Here is a 17189-nt window from a genome sequence, read left to right on the forward strand (position 1 = left end):
GCAACGCGTTGCGGTCAACGGCTCAATGTCCAAGCAGAGACCAGTGACGAGCGGCGTTCCTCAGGGGTTGGTATTGGGACTAGTGCTGTTTAACATGTTTGTTGGTGACATGGACGTTGGGGTTGAGTGCACCCTCAGCAAGTTTGTTGATGACACCAAGCTCTGTGGTGCAGTTGATGTGCTGGAGGGAAGGGGTGCCGTCCAGACGGACCTGGACAGGCTTGAGAGGTGGGCGCGTGCAAACCTCATGAAGTTCAACAAGGCCAAGTGCAAGGTCCTGCACATGGGTCAGGACAATCCCAAGCACAAATACAGGCTGGGTGGAGAATGGATTGACAGTAGCCCTGAGGAGAAGGACTTGGGGGGGTGAAATCCCAAGCACAAATACAGGCTGGGTGGAGAATGGATTGACAGTAGCCCTGAGGAGAAGGACTTGGGGGTGTGATTGATGAGAAGCTCAACATGACCTGGCAATGTGCGCTTGCAGCCCAGAAAGCCAACCGTATCCTGGGCTGCATCAAAAGAAGCGTGACCAGCAGGTTGAGGGAGGGGATTCTCCCCCTCTGCTGCGCTCTCATGAGACCCCACCTGGAGTATTGCGTTCAGCTCTGGGGCCCCCAACATGAGAAGGTTATGGACCTGTTGTAGTGAGTCCAGAGGAAGGTCACGAAGATGATCAAAGGGCTGGAGCACCTCTCCTATGAAGACAGGCTGAGAGAGTTGGGGTTGTTCAGCCTGGAGAAGAGAAGGCTCTGGGGAGACCTTATAGTAGCAGCCTTCCAGTACCTGAAGGGGGCCTACAAGAAAGCTGGAGAGGGACTTTTTACAAGGGCATGTAGTGATAGGACAAGGGGTAATGGCTTTAAACGGCAAGAGGGTAGATTTAGATTAGCTATAGGGAAGAAGTTCTTCACCATAAGGGTGGTGAGGCACTGGAACAGGTTGTCCAGAGAAGTTGTGGATGCCCCATCCCTAGAAGTGTCCAAGGCCAGGCTGGACGGGGCTTTGAGCAACCTGGTCTAGTGGAAGGTCTCCCTGCCCAGTTTGGAACTAGATGATCTTTAAGGTCCCTTCCAACCCAAACCATTTTATGATTCTTTGATTCTATGAAAAGAGTTGCAAAATATTTTTGAGGTTTTAGTAGAATGTTTTGTAAATGAGGGCTTATTTTAATGGAACACTTTTTTCACCACAGCACGGCTGGTTAAGCACTGAACAGTGAAAGAAGGTAGCAGAGACTTTCTTATGAGAAAATTGAAGTCAAAATTGACAACTTTTTTGTCTCAGTGGTAGTGATTGGGTGAGGTGAAGGCAGTAAGTGTACTGGGCTGTGATGAACACAGGTTGTGTCTCATTTAGCCGTGGATAGAAAGTATTGAGGAGTTGGGGAGCATAAACTGAAAGAAGAGTAATAATACTGTGTTCAAGTGCTAAAGGGAGGAAGCTTTTTTTGCTTTTCATTCATTTGAGATGATGTTGATATTAAATATTTCAAATAGACCAAGTCAAAAAGATCATAGAATCATAGAATTGTTTAGGTTGGAAAAGGCCTTTAAGATCATCAAGTCCAACCGTTAACCTAGCACTGCCAAGTCCACTACTAAACCATGTCCCTAAGCACCTTGTCTACACGTCTTTTAAACACCTCCAGGGTTGGTGACTTAACCACTTCCCTAGGCAGCCTGTCCCAATGCTTGACAACCCTTTTGGTGAAGAAATTTTTTGTAATATCCAATCTAAACCTCCTGATCCTGAATACAGGAATCATGCGGAGACAAGTTCAGTTTTGACTTCTTGTCAGAGCAGTTCTCAGTTATGGTCAAGTGTCGACTTGTTCTACGGATGACTTTTTTTTGTCTAAGCATGTTACAAAGTTTTGTTTCTCTGAATTTGTATTCAGAGCATCTCCTGAAATGGTGCAGCTCTTAGGGCCAGTTCTTTTTACTGTTGTTTCCTCATTTTAGCTTGTAGCACTTTGCTTTCATTCCTAGAGGAGGAAAGGGAATTAGTGAAGTTCCATGCAGCTTTAAGGACAAAGACAAAATTTCTAGAAGGTTGATGTCATCAAAGCCAGGTGTGGCTGGCAGTGCCCTGTCTGTGTTAGGAACTCAAGGAGAAGGGGGAAGGTTAACGTGTCTAGCATACATTTCTGGCTTGGGAAGTCCTTTTTATTTATGCACTTAGTGGGTTTTTTTTTCCCTGCATACTCATTTTACACAAAGTAAAATTGTCTTATACTTTTTTTTGGCATTAGTTTCCTTCAGGGTTTAACAGTTGTGTCTACTTGACTTACTTATCCAAGGTGAAGCTAAATCTAACTGTGTAAAGTGTAGCAGCTGATCTGCTGTAGATAAGACTGTCATCTCCTATTTAAAAGAGTTTAAAGTATGTTCTAACTGGAGCCATCTTGAAGTTTTGCTCACCTCATGAGATTCCTTAAGTACTCCAAATACAGGGTCAACTGAACAAAGGGTTTCTGAAATAATGTTCCCACGGACCATGTTTACAAAATCATTGAATTCTGTTTTGCATGCCAAGTGCTCGAGTTGTTCCATTAAATGTGCTTAAAATGAGTCATCAGTCATCACTAGTCAACATTTTTTTGTAGAAACAGTTTTTCTAAAGATAATGGGATACAGTGTAGGTCTTAAGATTGAGTGGAGCCTGACCAGCAAGTCAAATGGATGTTTACATAAACCAGTTTGGCCTGTGAGCCAGAATGAATGCCAGCACCAGTACTGTGGTGGCTCAGGGTAACTTGCGGTTGGTCATTTGGTAAGTGCTGTTTAGTATCAGTGTAATTTCAAGCCTCATCTGTGGCAGCACGGATGGGTCCTGCACACAAACAAAAGGGAATGGAATTCAAATTACTGGATTGTTAGCTTAGCAGGAGCAATTTAACTCAGTAACTTCATTGCTGCTAGTCTTCCTAGGTTTCTTTTTATGTTTGGGTTTTTTGACTGCCATTCAATGGAACTTCTTTATGTAAGAATCCTGACAGTATTTGTTCAGCACAAACTTTCTTCTTAAAGATGTGGTGCACTCAATAATATATGCAACTGCTCCTATCATTCTTTTCTGTTTCTGTTCTTACTAATAGTAACCTTTCAGTATGAGTACCTCACTTTTTACTGCAGAAATACCATTGGGGAAAGAATGAAAGTGAGTTTCTACTGAGCCTTCAGTTTGAATAGTGTAATAAAGACTTTATTTTCAACAGCAGATAAAGAAGAAAAATGTGCTGTGCATGATAAGAAGCAAAATTGGTCTCTTCTGTGGTTAATTTTATACAGCTCCTTTTAGATGAACTGCTAATGATATGTTCAAATCCTTAGTTTTTTATGCAGAATTAGGGAATATTATGTATTGGAGTAGTGAGATGATAAACAGTGGAGATGTGGTGTTGGAGGCAGCTGGGGAGGTATTGGTTTGTGGTTCATTTATTTCTGAGTCTCTCTTTCTTTGCTGTGTGTTTTGACACAGAGCCTGAGGAACCAACATGTTTCTAAGTTAAACTGGCACAGACCATCTTTAAAAGTCATACCTAGAAGATTTTCTGTGATAAGGCTTTCAAAAGTGAGATCTCTTAGAAAAAAATGATTATTACTAAATATTACTTAGTAATACTAAGTCCTGTTCACGTTTTCAGTCTTGTTAGTATTCACTAATGCAAATCAAAGGGAATGGGGGGGGATTGGGTGGGATTTAAGCACTAGTCCCTTAAGTGGTACTCTTGAAGTCAAGCCATGGAAAAACTGTCAGTTCTGTCCCTCTGAGTTTCAAATGCTGAGAGCTTTTCATCATGTCTTCCCAGATAATTGCTGTCATTTTAAAGAAATGGGCTTCTTCAGGAGACCTTCCTTTTGTCCCCTTCCCATGCTGTCCTTTGAACAATGTGGAAGGTTTTATATTTACTTTCTGCAATGAGGGATAAAAAGGAAACTTCAGCACTGTTATGGTGATAGAATAAAAAAGAATTTAGTTTTACAAGTAGGAGGGGTAGGAATTCAACTCTACCCTCTGTGTCTTGTTCGAGCTGAATTAGTTTTTCTGCATGTTGTGGGATGAGGGGTGCAAGCAGTACTGGGCAGTATGAGAGAGAGATGGAAGACAAAGGCGCAGACTGTGAAAAGACAGTTAAAAAAACTAACCTGCAGCTAGTGCTTTCTGTGGTTAGTTTAACTGTTGCAAAGGAGTAAGAGGCTGTTGACCAGAGAGCAGCATTCAATACTTGTTGTACAAAGAGTAAATGCAGCCAGATCTGTTTCCACAGTTACAGTCCAGCAATTTTAGCTGTGAAATATCTTCAGTTGACACTGGATATGTTTATCTTACTGAATGGTTAAAGTGCTTTGGAGTACTTAATTTTGATTACAACCTGAAGCATTAAATACACTTCCTTTATGCCTGAAAAGCACCTATAGCTCTTTAGTTTTCTTTCCTGAAACTAAGATGTGTAACCTTTTTCATAGTGTGCGCATATTTTGTGTATTGTTACTATAGTATTTAACGCTGTTCATGGGTGAGTGTTGTGTGACTCAGGACTGCTGTTATGGCTTTTGAGTACTTGTATGTATAGTTATACATGCTTAGGTGAAGTCTTCTTGCTGTATTTCACTGGAGCTGGAGCAAAGGTTGTGCTTTGTGTTAGCTTGAATCATTTAATATGACCAGTTATTTCACTTGTAGATGTATTGATCTACCATGAGAAGGGAAAAATAAAGAAAGCACCGTCCTTTTAATTTCTTGAAAGCTTGTTATGAATAGTAGGCGTTACTGTCCCCATCCAGAGGATGCTAAAATCGAATTTAAGCAGCAATCCCACCATTCTGAGAATTCAGGACTTCTTTTGTCAACAGGCTTCAGACTCAAGAGTTTCCCTCTGGTCTGGTGGGTCTTTGCATTTCTAGCTGCACAGAAACACAGCTTCAGAGGAATTTATTCAGAGGAATAAAAATTACTCCATCCAAGGGTTTTTTCTAGGCATTAGTCATCAGCCTTCCTTTTCTTCAGAAAAGTGGGTTAAGATGGAGTAAAAATCCTGTCAGATTCAGAAGGCATAAGTAACCTACTTACTGTTATGTGAAAATATAGATGGCTGCACTAGTGTTTCTAATAAATCAGAGGGAAACTGTGCACCCTTTTCTTGCTTTGTTTTCTAAACAAGACATTGCTAAGCATTAGTTCCTGTACAGACTTAGGTCTTGCTGAAACTTGTGGCACGATGGAAGTTCCCGTTGAAATCTTGAAGCTTTTTGGTGTCTCGGAATTGCTTTCTGATACGTACGCTCCTGAAATCCACCTAATTTGACAGATATTCTAAATATTGCCTGTTGTCTACCAGTGGCTTGAAAACCAAGCAGCCTGCTCAGGGTTGTGTGTAGAACCAGCCTTAATCACACCAATTTCTTGGAAGGAATACTATTTAAATTAGCTTAAATTTGATTTAATAGTAATAATATTGTTTAAATGAAATTATTTCCCTGGTTGCTGCATTTTTTTTCCTTTTGTAAACTATCCTTATTTAGCTGTAGCTACAAAATACAAATTGTTGACTCTCTCACTTGGATGTTTAGATGACTTTGTTTTTCCTGGTTGAAAAATATTCACCACCCCATTTCCTCCTTGAGCACCAGTATGTCCATAAAAAGAAATATTTTCTCTTTGCTGATTCTTGTCTGTCTTTTCCAAGGAGAATCGCTTATGCTGTTAAGGGTGTAGAAGAATGGTGAGGACTCCATATTAATATTCGACGTGTACTACTATGGAGTTCTTAACTGCTGCTTGATTCTAGTTGCCCTAATGTTGCAGCTGAACGATAGGTATTGTACATATATTGTTAATTCATTTTGATTGGGATCAAGCAAGAAGTTTTTGGAAACTTTAAAGTACATAATAGACTGTGTGGGACAATTCTGATGACTAGATGTTGTGAAGTATAGATACGTTGAGTGTACACGGCACTTGCAGCTTGAGATAAATGAGCATTTTAGCTAGCATGTAACTTTTCCTCTTTTTGTGGTCTGTTTGCTATTTACCTTTGGTAGTCAGCTCTTTTTAGAATGAGTGCACCGATGGACAATTTCATTGACTACAATATTGCTGAGAACTGTTTCTCAAATAATACTTTTGAGAAGTCTTTAGTTCTGTGAGGGACTAGGATCAGGTTCAATCTAGTAACTTCAGCATTGCCGAAGACTCACACTTTTTGCATGTTAGGACTACTTTCTTTTTTGATTAATTCTGAAGCAGGTCTTTGTGCTGATGCACTGGGCAGACATGGGTCTAACTGTAGCTCCTCTGATCCTGTGTCTGTTCCTGCTTCCGGTACCCTGGTATCTGCTATCTCAGGTAGTCAGGGCTCTGAGGAGTTTTTCAGGCATAATTTAAATGTAAGGCAAGTTGCACTCTGCCCTCCCTCTTTTCCCTCTAAGAAGGACAAACCTCTTACATGTGAGTTGATAGAATAATCCCCTCTTCGACGGGTTTTGTAATGGATTTGGAGTAGATGGTGTGCAAATATTTAAATGTGTGTGGTTGGTTGTGGGTTTTTTGGGGGGTTTGGTTTTTTTTTTTAATAAAAGCCTTTCACACTTGATTAAGGCAGGACTATTGAATTAGGCTTGCTAAATCTTTAGAGGATTAAAGTTAGGATTGTGCCTTCAACTGTGTCTCTTGAATCTCCAGAACCTAAAGGTTTTCATGATACAAACGAATCTTTAACACTTAAATGAATCCTTAATACTTTCAAACTATTCTTACTACACATATGCCTTCTAGATTGTGTACTTTGGGAGACCAATTTTAGTTGTCTGCTGGAATTGGAGGATGGTTGTGGATACTGCTGAAATACAGATACACTTTTCTGCCAGTGTGGTAAATAAAAGGAAACCACCCTTTTTTCTTGTCTCTTTTTTTTTTTTATTATTTCTTAATTAAAACAATTCAGTACTAAAGAATTCTCTTTTACTGTCTTCAGATGAGTGGCAGTGGCTCTTGGTGACTTGCATCCTTCTTTCAGCAGTTCATGATGAGAGGTCCGTAGTTACCTCTGCAAATCTGCAGAGAGTAATGATTATACATGCACTTGTCATGTCTATGTTGAAGTATTTTAATGAGCCCTGATTAGGGATACTTTGAAACTACATTGGGAAACTGTAGGGAGAAACAACACTTCAGTGTCTTCTGAAAGATGATAGGTGGCTGTGAACACATGTGGCCTGAAGAGTGTAGTGCTTTCATTTATCACTTCTTGCTTGTATTTTACTGTCTCTTAAGTATAAAACTGTCCTGGAGTCTCTAGTTGTTACTGTTGAAGATTAAGCATCCTCTCCACCATCAGAGCTTTCCCAATTACATAGTGTAATCTGCTCAAATTCCATGAAACAGTGTAGTGACCTTCAGATCAGGAGCTAAGGTCTGTGCTGTATTTTTGTTTTAGCATTTGGCTTGTGTGGTTTTTTTTTTTTTTGAAAGATACAATCTAATTTTGTATTAAATATTTAACAGGCCCAAGTATCAGCTTGTCAAGGCTTTGAATGGGTGCAAACTTGAGAGGGAGTGTCACTGCCTAGTTAGTCAACTATTTACTTTTAACATGTTGTCTTTTAAGCACCATTATTAAAGTATTAATTTACTGAGCTACTGTGTATGATCTGTCGATTAAGTTAGGTTTTTCCTTTTCTGTGGGAGGCTATTACTGAACTTAAAGGGATTTATTGTCAGAACGCCAGGTATTGACATCTGTGTAAAGAAATAAATTCTCTGTTAATAAACCAGTAGGGGGCATTCCAGCTCAGTTTCTTGTATGCCCCTTACATTTTATGAAGGGCATATTGGATTTGTTGGCAAAGTGCACCTTTGTTTAAAAGGTTTTTTGTAAATATCTGTAGTTCACTCAAATTGGCAAGATAATGCCAGAAAGCATTAGGCTTACTATTAAAGGGCTCTTTGACATCAAAGAGGAGGAGCTTCATTTTGCCATGCTTACTTTAATTATATATGCTGATCAATACAGAACATGAGTATTGTATTGTCTGTTCTTCTTTAAAACATACTCAATACAGTTGTGCTGAAAACTTACAAGTCTCTTTAAGAACAAATGAAAAAGACCCAGATTTGTTCCAGGATTTGTCTGAATTTATGGTTTTGAAAAAGGAGGCTACTTTTGCTTTTCTAATTATAGTTTAAATTTTACAGAGCCTTTAGATTAACCTGTTCTGTATATTTGCTTGAGGGAATTAAGTATCGCTTCGGCTTCAGGCTGGTGAATTATTTGTGTTAAGGGAGGTCTGGCCTCTTTTGTCAGAGTATGTTGTAGCCATTTTTTACTCTCGCCTACTGTTGCTTCTTGTCATGATGACTTCTTTCTCCCATCAATGGTTCAGCTGGAATATCAATAGTTGGCAAGCGTGCCTCTTAGTTATACCAGTGGAGGCTCTGTTGTAATTTTTAAGGTGAAGTTAATGAATTGTGTGAAGTTAATTAATTCATTAACCTAAATTTCTGTGTACTTTAATTTTCATTAAGTCTTGTCATAATTATAGGTCACCTAGCTGACTTAAATGTAGTTGTTCTAAAACGAAATGGCATTATAAATGATTGGGCTGTGGTGAACTCTTTTGTATGGTAAGCTAGTCAGAAAATAGGCTAGCAAATACTGTAGAAAATACTAAGGTAAAAAAGGCATGAAGAATCTTTCTCATCTTCAGAGTATTTCACTGACTTTTCTTAAGCTTAAATGGTATTTCAGTTAATTTTAAAGTAAAATCTGAAACACTGGATTGAGAGGTTTGGTTTTCAGCATCCGTGTTTATACTGTTTGTTCTCGTTAGGTACAATGAAGCAAATCTTCCATATAATCGCATTAGCAATACGTGACATTAAAGCTTAATTGGCTTATTTTAAATATCTTGCACATCAATGTCTTTTAGATTGTGAAAATTGAAAAGGTCATGAGTGCAGTTTAATATTCCAGGGTGAGAGATTTCAATTTTAGTACAATTTGTAGAGAATTAATTAGGAAACATGACTAAAAGAAAAAGGATGTTGAATGCAAATTAGGCTGTTCATTAGAGTATAGAAGCTGAAGCATTTTGAAGTATTGTGGAAATTCGATTGCAAATTCAGTAAGCACCTTGATTTTTCTTTTTTCTGAATTTTTTTTTTTAAAGTAGAAGTTATTGTAATTGTTCTTCAGGGTGTAGACTTAATATAATTGTCATAAGGCACTCTAAAATAAAATGCGCTGCCTTTTTCATGGGGTTCTCTTTTAACCAATATTTTTGTTTTGCAGGAGATTGATGAAGCCTGCAAGAGGATAAAACGGGAAATTGATGATTTAGGCCCTGAAGTTGGTGACATCAAAATCATTCCATTGTATTCCACCCTTCCTCCACAGCAACAGCAAAGGATTTTTGAACCTCCCCCGCCAAAAAAACAAAACGGAGCAATAGGAAGAAAGGTAAATAATGTGCTGTTTTAGTATGCTGTTCAGTAACTAGCTACTCACAGTTGTGTGGGCAATTAAATATGAGTTTCAGCTCTTCTAAGTGTATTTGGACAGCAATAAGCAGAAGGTTTTTTTGATGAAGCCTTAATAATCCCATATTTTATCACATTAAAATTTTTAGATAACTTGGAGTTTGTTTCTCAGTGCAATTCAAAATTCTGGCTTCCATCTATAAGGCCAGAATGTTCTAGTAACAATTTGACTGAATGGGAGTGGCATTCATTTAAGTTTCTTAGGAGAAATAAGGTAAGTCAGATTAAATACTGAATTTGACAACCACATGATTTACGTGGAGGGATGGGATTTTTTTCACTAAGTAATTATTCTGACACGCTTTTTTTTGGAAACAAAATGGACTATCTCTTCAAGGGATGTTATCAGGCAGGTTTTGTCTGTTTCTCAAAGTTTATGAGAAGGTGCAAATTGAAACAAGTACATTGAAGTTAGAGGTTCGTGTTTTCTGTAATAGTAAGCAAGAAATTGAGATTCTTTCATTGGGCGAAATGGATTGAGAAACTGAAAAACTTGAAATGGCGCTAGTGAATGTTCTTCATAAAAATTAATAGTTCAGTTCCTGAATGCTCACATAAACCACATTAGAAACTATGTGGCTATTTCTCTAAAACTGAACTAAAACTGAACATTTGGAAGTCTTAATAGAGCTTCCTCAAGTTAAACTAATGCTATATGAAACTGTAGCGATCACAAAGTTAAGATTTTGAAGGTCAAAGCTGAATCATACTATCTGCTCTAGGCAGCGTTTGTTCCTTGATTATTTGCTTTTTTTGTGCAGTACAATGCATGTAGAATACTAGTGACAACTTTCTAATGTTCTGGAAGAAAAGTCACTTAAATTAGTGAAATGATCCTCTCTTTTCTATTGAAATTGATTGCAGAAAGAATTCAATATGAAATCATGAAATTAATGCTGCAACAAGATTGTATTAGCAAATGACTTAAATGAATGAAATTGCTTTTCAGTGATGAACAAGTGATAGCTGTGTATTTCATTAAATTTTCATTCATGTTTAAAACTGTGCACTTCAAAATAAGCAGTTTCTGGTTTTCTTGATAAGGATAACAGATGCAGTGTGTGGCTTTCATTATGTTGAACTGACAAAGCTAGTACCAGTGTCTAAGAGGAAGATATTCTGTGTAGCAACTATTTTACTACAAGAAAAATTGCCAAGCTGGAAAGATATCAACTGTAGGCAAAAGCAGGCACAAAATACATAAGGAACAGATTCAGACCTATAAATCCATTATGGGTTGTTTTGGTTTTTTTTTAAGACCACTTTCCCTCTTTGCCTCCTTTGGCTGAAATGTTCTGACTTCTGTATTTTGTTTTTTTATCTCCATAACAAATCTTGCAATGAGTGAAAGTGTGTCTGTGTGTGTTGTAAATTTGTTTAAAAGTTGTTTTAGTTTCAGTTAGTCTTAGTGATCAGGATATGAAAAGTAGGACTATCTGTTGCTGGGCCTCTACTATCTTAGAAAATGTCTGCTTTCACAGTCTCCTGTGGGAGTTGAACCTAGTTTTTAGAACTGCTGAGGAGAGAGGGCTAGCAAGAGATCTGAATCATTTCAAAAGCTCTAATGGTCATAAAACCTAAGTGAAGTGCTTGTAGTATCTGAGTAAGTGTCTCCTGAGCTTAACTTTGTGAAAGAAAAGTAAGATACTGGAAGTTGTGTGGCATCTTGCAGTGGTAGTGATGGTAACAGCTATACTGATATAGCTTGATAACTTAGCACTTTTTTGGTCCTCTTAGATGTGCTAGGCAAGATCAGCTATTATTGCAAGAAAGCTTAAGATTAAAGACAAAAAAATGCTTTTATTGGTTACAGTTAATCAGAATATTTCATTTATACTGTGGAGGAAGATGATGATGACTTAACAATGAGCCTTTCTACTCCCCTATCTTATCTGTTCTTTCCAAACTGCGTTCTATTTTCTGTTTCAGGAGTCTTAAACGTTACTAATTAATACATATGCAATATAGATATATGTTATATATAGATAATATGTATATTTTAATACAAAATATAAAAGTTACAAAGTAACTTATTTAAATTAATCTCTAAACTCTTTAGTATATCAAACTGTTAATCTGATATTTAAAAACATTTTTAATGTACCCATTTCAGTAATTGCAAAACTGCAGTTAAAGCTAATTAGGTACAATTTATTATTTTACATAGTTTAGCGCTAATTTCATTTGTTTAATTTCCAAGTAACTTTGTACTTTGATTTAGGCTTGAAAGATGTGGCTTAATTTCCTCAAGTTTTTTCTTAAATTTATTGTCTTTTTACATTCATCAATTATGTTTTTTAAGCAGTGTGACACTAACAAATGAGGTCTGTACATACAACAGAATCCATTGTGTAAATAACTGGTTTTTCCTTCCACTTTTGGAAGGTTCTGTACGATTTAAGTACAAGTTAAGTAAATTCAAGTACAAGTTAAATTGCTGGACCTTTGTGGACTAAGCATACTAACAGTATTGAGTTATTGGTGTTGAAGTGACCTCATAGAAATCGGTGATTAAAAGCAGGACCAAAACCTTTTGATGCTGCACTGTAATTGGTATTTGAAGATTCTGGATATGGATGCTTCTATAGATTAGTAGATCCAGAAAAAACTGAGACTTTTTAGGTAAAGTACACTCTGTAACAGCAAGCTGAATGTGGATTGACTAGCTTTTTAACATGAGTGCTATTGCATTTGCATATTTAATGACTTGCAGATTTTTAATGAAAATGTATTGTGCTTTTATGTCAGCACTTAATTGCATTGATGTTTGTGGCTTTTATCTCTGACTGATCTGCAGATTACCTGTGAATGAAAGTGTATGGTGGTTTTGTTTATTTGAGGAGTTCTAAGTAGCACATCGTTTCAGGGTGGAACACCATAATTCCAAGTTATTTTCAAATTTTCTTTCACCAAAATACTGCTTTCAATATATAGTAGTATTTGAGCAAGCTTAGACCTTAAGTGTGCTTAAGAAGAGACAAGCTGAGAGTAATAAGTAACTGACTGGCAAAGTGATGAGCCAGGAGGGAGAGAAATCAGCAGGATTGTCAATCTAGTCCAGCTATTGGCTTCATTGTAATTCTGGACAAATTGTTAGGGGTGTCTCAAATTCTAACTGCTAAACTGAAAAAAAATGACGATGGAATGCTCTGAAATTAAGAGGTGAAAGGTAAGTAGTTTTGATAAAGTGCTGAATGGGTTTTGGGTCTCTTCTGAGGTAGCTGATTAAACTTGCTAATAATGTGATTTAATGTGGTCACTGTTGGGATGAAAGCTAATGATATCTATAGACTGTTAAACTGCATCTCTGGACATAAAATCTGAATGATGCCGAATCAAGCCTCAGAACTTGGATATCACCTGTGCTTTAGTTTTTGCATGAGACTTAACCTTCTGAAAGATTATAGAAATTTAAGAATGTAACCTTAAAAATATGTCAAGATGTTTGCAAAGACAAAGTTGAAATTAAATATATATTGTTCAGGATTTTAGCTAGAATGTATAGATAACTGCTTTATTCCAAACAAAGTAAAAGAACATACTATGCTGGTACAGTTATATAACCTTTGTTTTAATATTATTTAACCAGTTTGCCCTGTTTAGGCTTTTAAAAAAAAAAAGTTAAAAAGCTGGAATTAACAGATGATGTTAAAGGGATCCAGTGTAACTTGCCATTTTGTGCCAGAGATATGAGAAAAAATTTGAATAGAGGTTTTGTAAATAAAATATTTGCTCTTCTGTTTATTTTTCTCAAAACTAACATTTGTTACATTGTTAATAGAGACATAGGGGAGCAGAAACAGTGGACAAAAATTGCTCTGATTTCAGCAGAATTTCATCTGGTTGATTTCAGACCATCCTGTAAAAGTGTTGGAGCACAGCTCTAGTAGTTATTCATGAAGTGAAGAAAGGTTTGCCAAAAATCCTTGGTGCAGAGACGGAATCAGAGCTCTTCATCTTCAGGGCAAAGTAGTTACATTTACTGTTTTCTTTTTCAACAGGTGGTTGTGTCCACTAATATTGCTGAGACATCATTAACAATAGATGGTGTTGTGTTCGTGATTGATCCTGGCTTTGCAAAACAGAAGGTAAATACTACTTCGTTTTCTCTTTCTTTATAGTAGGAAAGATACTGGAATCTGGTTTGCTCAGGTAACTCTTCCCTTTGTAAAACACTGATAGGTCTTTGCCCAATTGAAATCTTGACCTTGGTTGTTCTGTTTTTGTTTTATTTTTAATTTATGGTAGGTTTTCACTTAGTCTGCAAACTTTAGATACCTAGAACAATCCAAAACAGTGCAGTGCAGAAGAATTTTATTTTCAGAAAATTGAAATGTGAGGATTTTGAGTTAGGCCTGGAATATGTATTTCCTAGATATTCTTCCCTTTGTAAAACACTGATAGGTCTTTGCCCAATTGAAATCTTGACTGTGGTTGTTTTGTTTTTGAACAGTGCAGTGCACAAGAATTTTATTTTCAGAAAACTGAAATGTGAGGATTTTGAGTTAGGCCTGGAATATGTATTTCCTAGATACTTTAGGAAGGGTGGTTTTGTACTGTGTGTTTATGCTTGAGAATGCTCAAGTAAAATCAAGAGATCATATGAAAGTAAATAAAAATGGTGCTAGAAGCCACCTCTTCTTTTAAGTCATCTTAGCATAGAATACTCCAGTGCTAAAATGAGAGAGAGAAATGATACCTAGGGTAGTATTGTTTCTTGTCAGTATTTATCATGTACTGTTGCAGCCCTGAAGATTGTCATCGAGCTTGTATTATGCTTCTTGGAATATCATGGCTTCTTCAGAAGAACTGACATAGCTTGCCTACAGTCAACCCAATAATTAAAGAAAGGATAAAATATAAATCTCTTAATCTTCATTTAGTTTTTTCACTAACTGTAACTGTCTTTATAACTTGGTTTCTTAGACTTTTCCTTTAATATTTGTACACATTGTCAGCCTTTTAAACTTTTGCAAAATGAGAGATGCAGCAGAATGTGAGTACAGTCAATACATCTTCATACGCAAGTTTCAATCACCATTTAGGCTGAGGTTTTTTCACAAGTAGTTCTTATAGTGGAAGAATACCTTCTGTAACAAGAAATAAACTTTTTGTACATGTTTAATACCTGTTCACACCAGGAGGGTGTTAAAACATTGACCAAAGAACATCTTCAACTGAAACTACTATCTGACTACTACTTTTTTTTTTCAGTATATTCTTTTCCATGAGCCCTAATGAATTGGCAAGGCTGCTGTTTATGTATGACTGCAATGGAAATTTTACAGTAAATTCCAGTTTATATTTTGTACTGTGACAGTCTGCATGTACCCTTCCTTGAAATACAGTCTTGCTTTGTCATCGGTCTGATTTTTACAGTTGCGTTCAACCTTAATGTTAGATTTTTCTGACCTCTGGAACATGACTATTCAACCTTATAATTGTATCAAGACAGCTTTTTTTTTTATGGAATTATTTGAGCGTCAAGAGTGTGTTTAGCACTCTATAGAACAAATTGAACACGTTCCGTCTGCCATGAAAATCTTATCTAAAAATACACACATTTAAGGAGGACAGGGAGCCTGGCAGGAGTTGTTAACAAATGAATAAAAAGTAAATGCTGTTCTCCAGGCAGTTGTATTTGAAGCTTTCTGTCACTGATCCAAAGGCTTTTGTAGCCAATTTTTTTTTTCTCCTTTCAGATACATACAACTTGTGGTTTCCTAGTCAGAAGCTGCGTTTGAAAATAAGTTTAAAGCAGTCTCTATTTTTTTTAGATAGTTGTCTTATCCATGAGTAGTGTTCATTCTTTTCTTTCTTTCTTGCTCTGATTCCACTTTCAAATAGGTATACAATCCTCGTATCAGAGTGGAGTCTCTCTTGGTGACTGCGATTAGTAAAGCTTCTGCTCAGCAGCGAGCTGGCCGTGCTGGTCGAACTAGACCAGGCAAGTGCTTCAGGCTTTATACAGAGAAGGCTTACAAAACTGAAATGCAGGTAAGATTACTTTTTTTAGATTGTGTATGTAAGAATATCTGATCGATACAGGTAGTTGAGTGCCATGCTACCAAACAAAATCAGAATGTAAATGCTTGTGTAGTTCAAAGTGTTTGGAAGAACAAGTGTTCTGAATTTTCTTTTTTCCCTCCCCCCCTCAGGACAACACATACCCTGAAATTTTGAGGTCTAACTTAGGATCTGTAGTATTGCAGCTCAAGAAGCTTGGTATAGATGATTTGGTGCACTTTGACTTTATGGATCCTCCAGGTATCTATTTCTGTTTTATCTTGTCTACTGTAAATGTTACGTTTTGACTTCGGAAATCTTTATTTTGGTGAATGTTTTATATAGTAGCAACATGGGATAAATTCTTTTATGTTTTTTTCACTGGTTTTGTTGTAATCCATAAGGAATGTCTTTTGTTTATCCTGAAATTTAGTGCTTTGTGTCTTATCAAAGCAAACTTTTTATGTTTCTGTCTGCATAACAGCTTTTAATAGAACCAAGGAATCTACTGAATGCCCCTTACCTGCAGAGGATAAGACAAAATTATGGGCATTAGAAAATCTATTACTTGATGAGGTTTTTTTTACTTATCACCTTGATTACACATTCTAATTGTGCATCAGTTAACAACTGTATGTAAATAAAACTGACTAGCGCTTTTAATGCTGAATACATGTTTTTGGCTCAAATATAAAGTTAATGTGCATCTCCCTTCGAACAGTGTTAAACGTTCATATATACTTTAAAAATAACTGGGTTATGTTGCTAATTAAAAATGTAGATCAGGCATATATAAATACATCAAAGTTGGTTGTTTTTTCCCCCCTAAAATAAAAATATAATTTATAATCTGTAAGCTTTTAAATAGCTCTACAGAACATTTGCATTCTTTGTGTTATGCAGCATGTATGATAGCTTAGCCAGGAAGGCTAAGGATTTCTTTCTGTTTTTCTTTGTGGTTGTAATATACACTTGCTGTGAGGAATGCAGGATTAAGAGAACATTCTTACAGGCTCAGATTTGTGAAAGACTATAGCTATCTAAAGTTGATATGGCTGAAATTTTAGGACTGTATCAATCTATTTAGTATGGAACAGTGGAAAACGCATCAATGCATTGTGGGGGTGGGGGGGGAGTGTTATTACTATGATACTGCATATTTCACAATGCCACTGCTGTCTGAATTTTGAAAAGCAGTAATCTTCAAATATTCAAAGCTTTTGATCCAGTGAAGAGTTCTTTTAAATAAGTTATTTCCCCCTCCCCCCCCCCTTCATTCATGTCTGGATGTATATAACTGAATTTGGTAACAATTTTGTGTTTGGAAGTCAGCTGAATGGAGAACGAGCAATAAGATGGCTTATAATAGTCTGTGCTTCCTCATTTTTTGCTTATTCAGAGCAGTTCGATTAATGTGCGTACTTAAATATTTTTCTTTCAGCTCCTGAAACTTTGATGAGAGCCTTGGAGCTTTTGAATTATCTGGCTGCTTTAAATGATGATGGAGACTTGACTGAGTTGGGATCCATGATGGCTGAATTTCCATTGGACCCACAACTGGCTAAAATGGTTATTGCAAGTTGTGACTACAACTGTTCTAATGAGGTCCTATCTATTACTGCCATGTTGTCAGGTAATAG

General features: G+C 36.8%; 1 protein-coding gene across 1 annotated transcript in view; it reads left to right on the forward strand.

Annotated features, from left to right (window-relative positions):
• The window catches only part of LOC104075487 (putative pre-mRNA-splicing factor ATP-dependent RNA helicase DHX15), a 34802-nt gene that overhangs the window by 11986 nt on the left and 5627 nt on the right, over positions 1 to 17189 (forward strand). The window contains 6 exon segments of the mRNA XM_009576017.1: positions 8547 to 8623; positions 9296 to 9463; positions 13545 to 13631; positions 15391 to 15540; positions 15702 to 15810; positions 16991 to 17182. Coding sequence (XP_009574312.1) covers positions 8547 to 8623; positions 9296 to 9463; positions 13545 to 13631; positions 15391 to 15540; positions 15702 to 15810; positions 16991 to 17182 — 783 coding nt within the window.

This window comes from Fulmarus glacialis, unplaced genomic scaffold (assembly GCF_000690835.1).
Source record: "Fulmarus glacialis isolate BGI_N327 unplaced genomic scaffold, ASM69083v1 scaffold4694, whole genome shotgun sequence".
In the NCBI taxonomy this organism is placed as follows: Eukaryota; Metazoa; Chordata; class Aves; order Procellariiformes; family Procellariidae; genus Fulmarus; species Fulmarus glacialis.